Source organism: Lissotriton vulgaris, chromosome 12 (assembly GCF_964263255.1).
Source record: "Lissotriton vulgaris chromosome 12, aLisVul1.2, whole genome shotgun sequence".
NCBI lineage: Eukaryota > Metazoa > Chordata > Amphibia > Caudata > Salamandridae > Lissotriton > Lissotriton vulgaris.
Window position 1 is genome coordinate 263917344 of NC_141700.1, and position 13364 is coordinate 263930707.

The 13364-nt window shown below is 41.6% G+C and overlaps 1 protein-coding gene across 2 annotated transcripts in view; it reads right to left on the minus strand.

Moving 5' to 3' along the window:
- Window positions 1–13364, minus strand: part of DRC7 (dynein regulatory complex subunit 7) — a 193886-nt gene that overhangs the window by 106202 nt on the left and 74320 nt on the right. For both annotated transcript variants that reach the window (XM_086945007.1, XM_086945008.1), the window contains exon 8: window positions 11291–11419. In XM_086945007.1, coding sequence (XP_086801133.1) covers window positions 11291–11419 — 129 coding nt within the window. The remainder of the gene's footprint in view (window positions 1–11290; window positions 11420–13364) is intronic.

Sequence of the window (13364 nt, forward strand, 5' to 3'; positions counted from 1 at the left end):
TATATGAAATATATTAAATTGTTCTTAACTTCGTATTTTAAAAAATTCAAACCTATTAGCTTGGAAAATGCTTATCTAATGATATTAACTATGGATGATGCTGAACTTATTTGTAGTATCTGTACTTTTCTGCGAATAGCCGTTTGAGCTAGACAGACTATGCTTGACCCATGAATTTGTATGCATTACGTGACCTTATGATGTTTTTAAATCTTGTAGTGATTTTTATGTATTTGTACTTTTATGGATACTCTGATATCCGAATAAAATTTCTTTGAATCTGAAATTAAGTCAACTTTTTTTAAAACACCGTCAGGTTTCCTTTGTTTGAGAGTCTGCTGTGGCTTTCTAGATATACTAACAAACAAACTTTCATTTGCAATCACAAAGGGGAAGGTCCAAACGGGAATCCATTCCTTTTGTGACAGTGCTACCACCCCAATGTGGGAGACAGTATTTCTTCAATGTTTTGTGTCTGGAATACAGTTGTAAACCATTAATACATAGGTTACAGAATATGTATGGGGATGTCAAAAACAAATTTCAATTTGATATACATTTCTAATCACATTTAGTGATTTGGAAATAGTTTTTCAAATCACTTTAAGTGTTTAATTCACAAGATAAAGGGTTTCGCGTTCACAACCCCTCTGATGTACTGATTTGTAGGGTTGGACAACACAAAAACCTTCATACATCTGGCCCTTATTTATCAGAATCAGGTAGAATAAATATTTCTTTGATCATTAGGAGGCAGGTACTCCAAAATGAATTTGTCTGCCAGGTAGAATCCCCAAGCCCAAAGCTTTGATTAGACGATACAGCTGTGCATGTGCATGACCTTACGACCTGAAACTAAGTCATGGCTGATTATGGTGTGGAACTATTAGTACATCATAGGCAACTCTAATTCATGTAATGAAGCAGAGAGAAACGACACAATCAAAGCCAGCATTAACAGCCTAAGCTATCTTTGATCACACACAGATGTTGTCAATACAAAATCTGAACAACAAGGATATTGCACAAACAATGGTTTACCTGTCTTCAGGACAGCAATACACATGACCACACCATTAGAAACGTAGGACTTCCTACTGAGTGTGTAGAGTAGAGACCCTGGTGTAAATCAGCAGGTGTTTCAACAAATCCAAGGAACCACTAGGTTTCCAATGGTGGGACTTCAGCTGCCTCTATTGCTAGTAATCTAAGATCAAGTGCCACCTCTTCTTCAAGACAACGTAGTCAATGTGTCGGAAGGGCCCGCTCTATTTAGTGCAGGATTTCAGGTGCATATTTTGTTCAGCTTAAAACCATTGTGTGGAGCTAAGTGGAAGAGGTTTGAAAAATTATCAATTGCTGCCAACAGATATGTTTTACCCTTAGAATCAAAATATTGGCGCACGTCCACAGATCGAGAAACAAACAGATGCATACGAACGTTGTTGAACCAATTTAAATATTGGACAGTACCATTACCACTGATCTTATTTGTACATAGAACACCACAGTCTTCAACAAGATCCCATCCCCTCAAGAGCTGATAGACAGCCTGGGACCTTGTTAGAGGTGTTGTGCGAATGGAACAACCAGCAGAATATACACTATTCCAATGATTGCTTCAGAGCAATTTTGGAAGCACAAAACTATGTGTTGTGCCTTCAAAATCAATTGCGAGGCATCAGAGAAGTAGCCCTTGAAAACCTTTAAAAATTAAAATTCAGCATAATCAATGGCTCTTGTCTAAAAGCGTTTCAAAAGGAGTATCAAGTACCACTGCTACAGGTACTCCAGTTATGAGCATAGGTCCTAGCACAATAGCTTGCATCGTTTAATGCCAATGAGCGATTTGTGAAGATTCTCATAAAGTAGGACAATCATACCAAAAGCCACACATTTAAGTGTTAGGTGTAGCATGTCACTCGGTTAAAGTGGATTTATTTAGAGCCAGAAAAATGTAATTGTCATATATCCAACAAAACAAACTGCTATTCCTTCACTTAGATCAAAAGAATATTAAGCCCTGAAAGACGCCTTAGCTTAAATACAAAAACAAGATCTGGCCATTTTCGTATTTTATTGTGTGTATGGTATGGAATATCATTGTATAGTATGGCTTGTCATTGTATAGTATGATATGGTATAGCATGGCCTTTGATCAAACCGTATGGTATGGTACGGTCTGACACTGGTCAGTATGGTAAAAGACCTGTCATTATATAATATGGTTATGGTAGTGATGGAGCAAGGATTCAAGAAAACGAAACTTGCTTGGAAAAATCTCTCACTAACAATACTAATTGTTAAAATAGTAAAGAAAACGAAATAATATATGCACAACATTTACATATGGGAAGAGAGCTTTATGCATGCTTAAATAACGAAGAATAAAATGCAACGCGATTAAAACCTGCTGTAAACTGGGAAACGCTTTTGCGAATGTGCGAACTAGGATTGCGTTGATAGTAACGTGACTAACTAATTTTTTAGAGGGAAAACTCCCGCGCATGCACAAGAACTGTTAACATGGAGTCTTGAGGCATCGCATGCCCGGCACATGCTTGCCTGAATTTTAAAGAGAGCTATTGCTGCTAGTGCTTTTGCTCAAAGAAAGAGATAATAACATGGGATAGAGTAGAAGGGGGTGGTGAACGGTAAAAAATATGTATTTGAGAAATTAACATTTGTTTATGCTTCTTTTATTAATAGAGTGCCTTTGGGCCTAATCTTACGCATATTGAAAGAAAGATGGCCGCGAGATAGAGGCAAGCTACGCATGCGCAGCGAATCCATGATGTGACCCCATGACCGTGTGGCTTTGAGCGGCTGCCAAGATCCAAGGACGAGAGTTGTGCGAAAGTTGTTCTCAACTGTGAAACTGCATATAAAATGTTGTTTTGTTTGCAACATTCGATATATGGGAATGAAGTAAAATAAAGTTATGAATGAGCTCAAGGGGAAGGGTTTGTCAAAACAAAAGATGATTATTAAAATGAATATGACAGCGTGAGGTGAAGACAACTCCCCTGTCCCTGCCCGATCAAAGTCCTTATTCCATCAACATTTACAACTTTTGAGAATGGGACATGCAGAAATGAAGACTATAACTAGAGTGACTTAAAGTATTAGTGATAGACATGCATGCGAGCGAGCGAGTTATTCGAGATTGAAATCAATGCTGATAGAGAAAAGATTCGAGAGAGGCGAGAACTGCTGCTGAGAGAAGGAGAGAACAGACCGGGAAGATTCACCCCTGAAAGACAAACTGATTATATTGAAGATTCCGCAAGAATATCGAGGAGGGAGAGAGTGTAAGAGGGGGTATGGATCATCATTGCATAATATAGTATTGTATGGTATGACCTGTCATTGTATAGGACAGTATGGTGTAGTATGCCTTGGTATGGTATGGCCTGTTATTGTATAGTATGGTATGGCCTGTCATTGTATGGCATCTATGTTTGGTATATGGATAGTATGGTATTATATGGCTTGTCATTGTATAGTATGATATGGTATAATCTGCCATTGTTCAGTATAGTATTTATTAACATGTCACTGTATAGTATTGTATGGTATGGCCTGTGATAGAGTATGGTAAGGTATGGCCGTTCATTGTGTGTATGGTATTACCTGTTATTATATACTATGGCATTATATGGTATTGCTTGCCGTTGTAAAGTATGGTATGGTGTATCCTTGTGTTGTTTAGTATGGTATGGCATGGTATGGTCTGTCATTTCATTGAATAGTATGGCCTCTCATTGTATACTATGGTATGATCTATCATTGTACAGTATGGTTTTGCATGGTCTGTTGTTGTATAGAATGGTATGGCCTGTCATTTTATAGTATGGTACAGTATTGTATCGCCTGTCATTATATCGTATGGTATAGTACAGTATGGTCTGTTATTGTATGGTTCCATAGGACTTGTCATCGTATAGTTTTATTTTACAGTTCTTATATAGGGCATGGCTACCCAGAGCGTGTTTCCCAGTGCTGACAGGAATCATGAAAGGATGACGTACTACCTATCTAAACAAATGAGTATTCAGTTGTTTTCTAAAGCTGAGCAAATTTCTGTTAGCTCTTGGATCAATTTGAATGAAGTCCCAGATTTTCGATACCAAGTAGGGGACAGATCACCCTCCACTTCTAGCCCTGTTAATTCTAGGAGTGGCCAGAAGGAGGTGGTTATTGGACCTTAGAGCAAGTGCTTTATTAAGTGGCATAATAAGTTGACTCATGATATGCGGTCTCTGGGCATATTTTACTTTATGTACGATGCAGAGAGTTTTTAATTCAATTAGGTTCCCAAAAAGTATGGCATATAGTATGGTATGATATGGCCTGTCATTGCATAGTATGGTATGGCCAGTCAATGTATAGTATGATATGGTATAGTAAGACATGGCATAGTATGATATGGCCTGTCACTATATAGTATGGCATTGTATGATGCAGCCTGTCATTGTATGGTACCATATGAATTGTCATGGTATGGTGTGGTATGATATGACCTGTCATTGTATAGTATGATATGGTTTAATATGGCCTATCATTGTACAGTATGGTACGGCATGCCAGTCTATAGTATGGTAGGGTATGTGTGACCTGTCATTGGATAGTATGGGATAGGATAGCAGGGGTGAGTTGGCCTGGCATTGTATAAAATAGTATGGTATGACTGGACAGCTATCACTGTCCAGTAGGGTATTGAATGTCATTTTAAAGAAAGGCATGGCCTGTCTTTGTATAGCATAGTATGGTATGGTCTGCCATTGTATAGTATGGTATGGCCTATCATTGTATAGTATAGTATGGTATGACATGTCATTGTATAGTATGGTATGTCATGTCTTTGTATATAATGGTATGATATGGCCTGCCACTCTATAGTATGGTGTGGTACGGCCTGTCATTGTACAATATGATATGGTATCTGTCAGCATATATTGTGGCATGATATGGCCTGTCATTTTATAGTATGGTATGACATGATATGGTAGCCTGTCATTCTGTATTATGGTGTGGTATGGTATGGATTGTCATTGTATAGTATAATATGGTGTGGCTTGTCATTGTATAGTATTGTATGGTATGTAAGGGTACGGTGTGGCCTGTTATTGTATAGCATGGTATGTTATTGTATGACCTGCCATTATATAGTATGGTATGGTATTACATGGCTTGTCATTGTTAATTATGATATGACCTGTGATTTTATAGTATGGTATGGTAAGCCCTGCCATTGTACACTGTGATATGTTATGGCCTATCATTGTATAGAATGGTGTGGTATGACGTGTCATTCTATAGCATGGTATTGTATGGCCTGATACTATATTGTATGGTATGACTTGGTATGACCAGTTATTGTATTGTGTGGGATGGTATCATATGGCCTGTCTTTGTATAGTATGGTATACCTGCCATTGTTATGTTACGTTATATGAATTTCTAACACGGACAGATACTACAAGAGTGTCCCGGCCCGAACCTAGAGAGACTGAAGAGAAGCCAAGTTTAGGGAAATAGGTGAGTTTTCAGATTTTTTTTTTAAAGACTCGGGTCCTGAGTGCCTTGAAGCGCGAGGGGCAGATCGTTCCAGGACAAAGTGGCCTTCTCAGCCAGAGAGCTGCCGCCGGTCCTTTGCAAATGGAAACGTGGAACTTGAGCTAGGAGTTGAGTGGAGGAACGCAGATATCTTGCGGGGGTGTAGAAGGAAAACCGTTTCTGAAGATAACCTGGCCCTGTGGCATACTGAGCGCGGTGGGCGATAGCTAAGATCTTGAATCAGACCCTCTCTGCTACAGGCAGCCAGTGCGTAGGTGTGGTCTCACGCTACACCTGGCAGGGATGTTGAAGAGAAGGCTGGCTGCCACGTTCTTCACCACTTGCAGTTTATTTAGTAAGTAGCTCGGGACGCCTGCATATGAGGCGTTGGCGTAATCTAGCCGAGAGAGAATAAGGGCTCGGGTCACTGTCTCCTTGGCTGCCTGATGAAGTTGGGGAAGAAACTTCCTGAGGATTTTTAGAAAACCAAAGCAGGTCCCTGACAGCTTCTTGATCTGGGTCGAGAACAAGAGATTTTCCTCAAACCAAACCCCTAAGTTATTAACAGGGTTCCCTGATGAGGCTAGCATCACTGATTTGGAAGGCCAGAGTGTATCCCTAAACCATGGGGGGAAACTTGCCGAAAAGGATAGTCTAGTATGGCATGGTATGGTATGGTATGGTATGGTATGGTATGGTATGGTATGATATGGGCTGTTATTGAATAGTATGATTTAGGATGGCATGGTATAGTATGGTATGGTATGGCAGAGTATGGTATTATGGTATGGCCTGTCATTGTATGGTATGGCCTGTCATTGTATGGTATGCTATGATCCGTCATTGTATACTAAGGTGTGGCCTGCTATTGGATGGATTGGTACGGTATGGTATGAAATGGAATGGGCAGTCATTGTATACCCATATTGTACTATACTATAGCATACAATCACAGGCTATATCTTATCATACCATACCGTATCATACAATGGCAGGCAATACCATGAAATACCATACTATACAATGACAGGCCACAACCTACTAAGTAAATAGCAGGTAGGTTTTGTGGTGCTTGAAATGCTGCTTGTAGTATCTCAGGCAAGGTACCACTCCAAAGCATTTCACAAAATGTCCAGAGGAGCCTGACAATCATGGTGGGAGTTAGCACATTGGGAGAAATTCATCCATAGTTTTCCCACTGCATTCTGGTAGATGCTGTTCAAGGTACTTTTGAATTACTAACAGAAGATGGTTTACCTCGTGTTGGAGCGAGCAATGATTTCATTTCAGGAGATGCATTTCTAAGTTCTTGCCCATCTTCAGCAGAAATTAGTTGATCGGTTTTAGGGATGTTTGAAATGCCACATATGTCAGGTACCGTGCCTGTCTAAGGCATGCATGTTCCTACTATTGCAAGCAAATGACTCCTGGAATAGCGTAACAATCAAGGGGAAATAGGGCACACTTCTTGTATCTCAGCACCAGCTCTCACTTTACATTAGAGTTGATGCAGCTCATAATGTTTTTTAATTACTCAGATGTAGAAAAGTGTCTGTCAACAGTGTGGGCACAAGTAGTCCCTGCATTTCTGGTTATGTGTTCAGAGATCTTGCCCGCATTTCTGAGATATGTGTTCATCCCCTTTCTCCAGAAAATGTGGTTTACTAGGTGGGGGTTTCCAGGTGGTGGCTTTCGTAGATGAGGCCAGATCTTGCAATCCTAGGACCTAACTGGCGTAAGTGAGAGATATGTAACAGGTTATTCCTTGCAGGTGACTCTGCAAGGGGTGCTTGGAATTTATGGCCATTAATCGAACACCCATTGGTATGTCATTGTGGTCACCAAGGGAGTTGTATTCTTCCAAACAACCTAAGTGGTTAGATGCCATTTGTGGTGCAGGAGTACATTGTTCCTGATCTAGGACCTAATAAACCTAATTCTAGGGGTTAATCAGCTGAGCAAAGCCTCACTCTTCTCTCTGTAAAAGAATAGTTATGGTATTTAAGGCAAGCAGTGGACTTCTCTGCTAACTGGGGCATGTTATTTCTAAAGGGTGGATGATCACTATGCTATCTGCACTGACAGAAGGATTAGTCGGGAAAGTAAGGGATAGCTATGGTGTATGTGGCAAGCAAGTGTTTTGCATATTACCATGCCTCCTCCAGCCTGGTGACAGTTAATTCCCTTAGAGAAAAAGTAGAAAAAATGGAAATTAGGTGAGTGCCCATTAATCATAACCCTGAGGTGTTTAGGCTGGTCGGAGGACAGGAGCATCACAGTTTGAGACAATTGATGGAGTGTTAACAGACAGGCTAATGATTTCTGATCTCAGGGGTACATGACCTAAGCTGCCAGGCCTCTAGTCCTGACCAGAAGTTGCTACTGAAGCTGCTCTGATTAGTCAACAGTTGTCTAGATTTGGTGAGATCTGTGCCTGGCCAGGGCTGTGGACATGCTGGAACATATTAAGGATATTATGTAGAGTGACATGATGTGACTAAAAAATATAAAACAAATCACAACTGTCGTCCGCTTACACACACATTTAATAATTTGTTCCTTATTTCTGTCCTATTATTGCCTTTGTCTTTCAATTAAAGTTTGATAGGAAATTGCATTCTCATGTTTTTTTGTGATTTTGGGCTTTCATTATGAGTGCGCTGGAATTAGGTGCGGCAACACTGGGAGACCAAGGTACCTACTTTCAGTCAGTATCCCCAAACTGTGGAGTAACTGCATTGACCTGTAATACTGCCTCATTTTCTGTGCATTTCTTTCTGATGTTGTGGGGAAAACTGACGATACATTCAGAGTATCCTGAAGAGCAAGAAAGTACCAGCCGGTTTGCCAGTGAGTGGTGCGGAGCACAGAGTTTGTAGTGGGGAGGGTGGTCAGTGCATGTGTTAGGATGATCATCTTTTGCGTGGCATCACCCCAAATTGTTGCCCTTTTATGGCACCCGCTTTTGTTGGGCATATGGCTCTTTGTTCTTTGCTCCTGCTAATCAGTGGTAAAGTACTAGTGCTCTCCCTATTAAACATGGTAAAAGTGATATACACCTGACTGGATTATTTAATTTACTAATAAATCCCTAGTATATGGTACTACATTTACCACGGACCTCTATATTAAATGTTACAAGTTGGCTACAGCAGCCATTGTGCCACCCACTAAAGCAGTACTGTAAAGCGCGCTTTCACACCTGATCTGTAGCCTACGTATCCACTTTTAAACTACCATTTCGACCCGACAAAATAAACCTTTCACAAGGCCTAACCGTTCCTTTTTAGATACTTATAAGTCACCCAAACGGTAGGCCCTAAATGCTGAAAAGGCAGGATGTCTGGTATTTAAAAGGTAGCACATGTATATTTTAAGTTTTACATGTCTGGAAGTAAAAAAAAAACAAAGTCATTTTTCACTGAGACAAGGCTGGCTCTCCCATTGGAAAACACTGTTACACTATAACAACTTAAAATGATTAATTCCAGTAGGACAGCTGCTAGAAAGATGACTCAAGAACTAATTTTAATAGTAATTTAAAATCCAACTTAAAGATCAAGTTGAATTTTACATTACTGTTTAGGAAATGGCAGAAAGTTGTAATTTTCATGACAATGCAAAATGGGCCTTTATGTCAGTGTTCAGTGTCATGTGTCTGTTGATAGCTCCCCTGTGGGGAGATGTGGATTGCTGCCAGACATTGGACAGGGGTTTGGGTTTAAAGAAGCAATTTTCTTCCCTGAATAGGATGGCCTTGAGGTTGTGATAAGCCCCTTACTGAGCTTCAAAGGAAGCCGACCCGGTCACTGGCAGATGTAGCTCACACCTGGCTTGCCTCCATTTTGTCTTGATAGTTAGCTGTGCCTCAAGCCCAATGGGGAAGGGGAGCTGTCCCAGAACTGTCTTGGAGTGACCGCAAGGGAGGGTTTGCCTATTTCCACAGCCACAACTCTGGGTCGGCACAGCGAGATCTGATCAGGGGAGAAGGGTTCTACCATGTTGGTTTTAGGGAAAGGAGGATACTCTGAGTAGCTTACAGTAAAACACATGGGAAGCTCACCCCTGGGAACTTTCACACAATTTGTTAGGAAGTGACCAGGAATTTCCCCCACCCACTGGCCCGCACTTGGCAAAAAAGTGTCAACCCCAGTGCCCCTGTCAGAACACTCCTAGACCTGTGAAGAATCAGAAGACCAACTGCCCAGCTATGTTAAGAACCTGAAGGATGACTGTAACCTGCTTGCTCTTAACCCAGCCCACAGAAGTGATGCCATGGGGCAGTTGGCTGACGACCTGTTTGAGCGATAGGTACACAACATGCTTCCAGAGGCCTCTCTCCCAGTTGCTGCCTAGCTGACCGGTTCCAACTGGACCATGCCTGGACCCTGCTGCTGACAAAGCTGAGACTTACAAACTTTTGTCATCTTTTCTTCCAAAGAACTAGCAGGAGGCACGGTTAACGCCATTGAGCCGTAGCCATTGACATCAAATTACCAGTTAGATTCAACTGGCTGGTTTGCCCAGCTGAAGGATATCTGACTTCCAGAAAAGTTTCTAAGTCCAAACGTAAAGAGCTTCATTGGGTCCATGCCGATCAGCATCCTATTGATGTTGAGCCCTCCTCAAGCAAAGTTTTTGGACTTCACCCGCTTTGAGCTTTCCTGCCTTTGTCAATGACAGCACTGGGACCCTACTCCCAAGCAATGCAATGTTACAGAGTCCTGCTTCAAATCCAGCTTTCAGCTTGCCCCCACCGACAACTCATGAACAACTACTTTTTCTTCAGAAAAACTAGTACAGTTGAATATAAACTTTCTACTTGGAGAAATCTGGTCCCTGTATGTGACACATGCTCCCTAATGGTCGGCCTTAATTTTTGACTTTTACCAAGTCTAGTATGACCAGATAACCCTGGTTGCCGTTTTGTGTTTCTTGGCGCTATTTTTTATTCAAACTTTACATTTTTTATCTCCTGTCCTACGCATTTGCTTTCTGTTGTTTTGATGTTATTTTATTTATTCAAATTTACTCTATTTATCTAAATTGGTTTTGGACTTTTCTTGTGTTGTGTTTTCACGTCATTACTGTTTGAGTGCTGCATAAATACTTTACACATTTCTCTAAGTTAAGCCTGACTGTTTTGTGTTAAGCTACCAAGGTTAACCACAGGGTTATTTAGTGACTTTTGTGGTTTACCCTGACAAGAATTGTAATTATTATTTGAGGTGGGTTCTCACCCTCAACTAATACTCCAGGTGCTTACAGCAGGCTTCAGTCTCTCTATGAGGTGTACTATCGGTTCCCCCATATTGCTGCAGGAGTCAGACAGAGCCAGACTTTGCTGCTACCCAAGGATCCTGGCCACAGTGTATGCAAAATGGTCTACTGTCTCTGGGACTGGAACTATCAGCTACAAAATTTGCAGACCTGATATTTTCTAGGCCTGAAGACACTGAAAATTGTAGGTGTCAGAGTTATTCGTCCAGGTGAAATTCCGCTACTTGTTTCGAGGGCCTAAGTGTTTAAGGATAAGCACCAGCTTTTATGTGGAAGAGGGGGAAGATGGAATGACAGCTGCTTTCAGTGCCACATAACCCAACTGAATGGTAAAACCCCTGCTCATCATATGTACTTTGCCTTGTGTGTTTTAATGACATCACTACTTTACATTTTTTAAGCATCCACTATCAGTACACATTTAACCTCCGTAGATACAAAATTTGCTTACCGAGTCATCATCTTCTTCGCCAGTAGGTTCTTCTTCCTCCTCCATATCAGGAATGGACAAAAGGGGTTTTCCAGTACCAAGCAGCACGAATTCCCACTTCACCGGATCTCCCAGATCAAAGATCAGGTCCTGTGTACAGGAAGGATTAACCATGTTGCAAGAGCTTTTGTTCATGTTTATATTGGCAGCCCAACAAATTCAGTATTCAGAGCGACAAATTTAAACAAATTCAAATAATACATAACTGAAACAAGATAGGAATCGTCTACAGAATGCACCTAAAGGTGTAAAGATTCATCACCTTCAAATAGAAGGTCTCTCTCCCAATTCATTTCCTATTCAACATGACATATAATGGAGTTTAAATGATAAAGATATGTATAGACTGGGCATACCCTTCCCACTTAGGGAGATAACACCAAAAAGAAAAAATGATGGACGGAATTCTGAACAAATCAAGCATTTACCCCCAATCAAAGAACTGGTTTTAATCCATTGTTTTTTTGCTCACCATGCCACCCCAGTTTGGACCCATCCATATGCAAATCAGTCTTCACCCTGCTCTCCATGGGACAGTCCAGCCTGGACTGACAGGCCAGGTCCTCCCTGGACCAGAAACAAGCATCCTGGGACTGGTTTTAGAGTATCCCTCATCAGCCAGGCTAGCTTGACTCCAGTGGCACAGTAAGAAAGGGACCCACGTCTGGGCATACCCATCCCACTTAGGGTGACTAACGAATGATGGATGGAATGCTGAACAAATCATTCACCCCCAGACAGAGATCTGGTGTTAATCATTTTTTGCTCACCACGCCACCCCAGTTTAGATTCAGCCATATGCAAATCAGTCTTGAATCTGCCCCCCATGAGACAGTCCAGCCTGAACTGACAGGCCAGGTCATCCCTCGACTGGAAACAGGAATCCTCGTACCGGTTTCGGGGTATCACCATCAATCAGGCTAGCTTGAACCCAGTGGAACAGTGAGCACCGGCGCCACGTCTGGGCATACCCCTCCCATTTAGGGGGACAAAACCAAAAAGAAGAAATTGAGTTATTGGCAGGAACCTCCTCCTAGCCCCTGTGGGGCACCTCTGTTGGAGCCATATACTCACTTGGAAACAAATGTACAGCATATATGTCAACATTTGGCATTATTCATGAGAAGTATGTGTTATTGTTGTTAAGCATTGGTATAGTGCACAAGTGCAACATCGAAGCAGGCAAACAGTTCGTCCTGGGACGTCCAGTATTCTATTGAGGGGGTTGTAAGTGAGGCAAAGTAAAACAGTAGAACAAATGTAAAAATCTGTGGCTGAGAAGTTGACTCAGCCACATTAGTCTACAGTGCTGGCATGTGTAATGTAGCATGCCCCCAGTGGGCTTTTCAGCGTTCCCATGTCATCCCACTTATGGCGCGCATGCTTCGTCCATTGCTCGGTGCCAGCTCCAGAGCCCTGCCTGCCCCCTGTGCATAAGCACACTATATAAAGGCTTCTAAGGATGAGAGGGGAGAATAAACCATCTCTGCCATTCATCCATCTGTGTGTAAAGTTGTCAATAATTATACCTATTATTCCATCTTCCAGAGAACTGCTGGTTTGTGGCGTGTGATTAAATGCATTACGTGCACGGATGTGCTCAGGTAAGTGGTCACACCGAGGGGCCTGCAGCATGGCTCCCTGTGGTGCTGTGACTGCTTTCTTGATTGGAGCCTTTGGTTTGTATATTCTCTTCGTGTTCTCAAGCCTTGCACTATAAATCTCGCATTGGGGAAGCAGAGAACTCCTCTAAGGAGCTATTTAAAATTTTCAAGGAAATCTCTGTGTTAACCAATGACAATACGTCCCAAACTGACTCTGTGGAAACATGTAATAAAATCGCCAAATACTTTTCTGGAAAGATAAAAGACATTTATGCCACGTTCTCTGGTAACCTGACATCTGGCCATGATTTTGTAGAAAGGGAAGGAGTTAGCTCCACAGAGTCATGCTTACACTGTTTCTCGGTCCCCTCTCCAGAAATACTCATTAGCATATGTAAAAGCATCAAGTCGGGTTCCCCCCGTGATCCGGC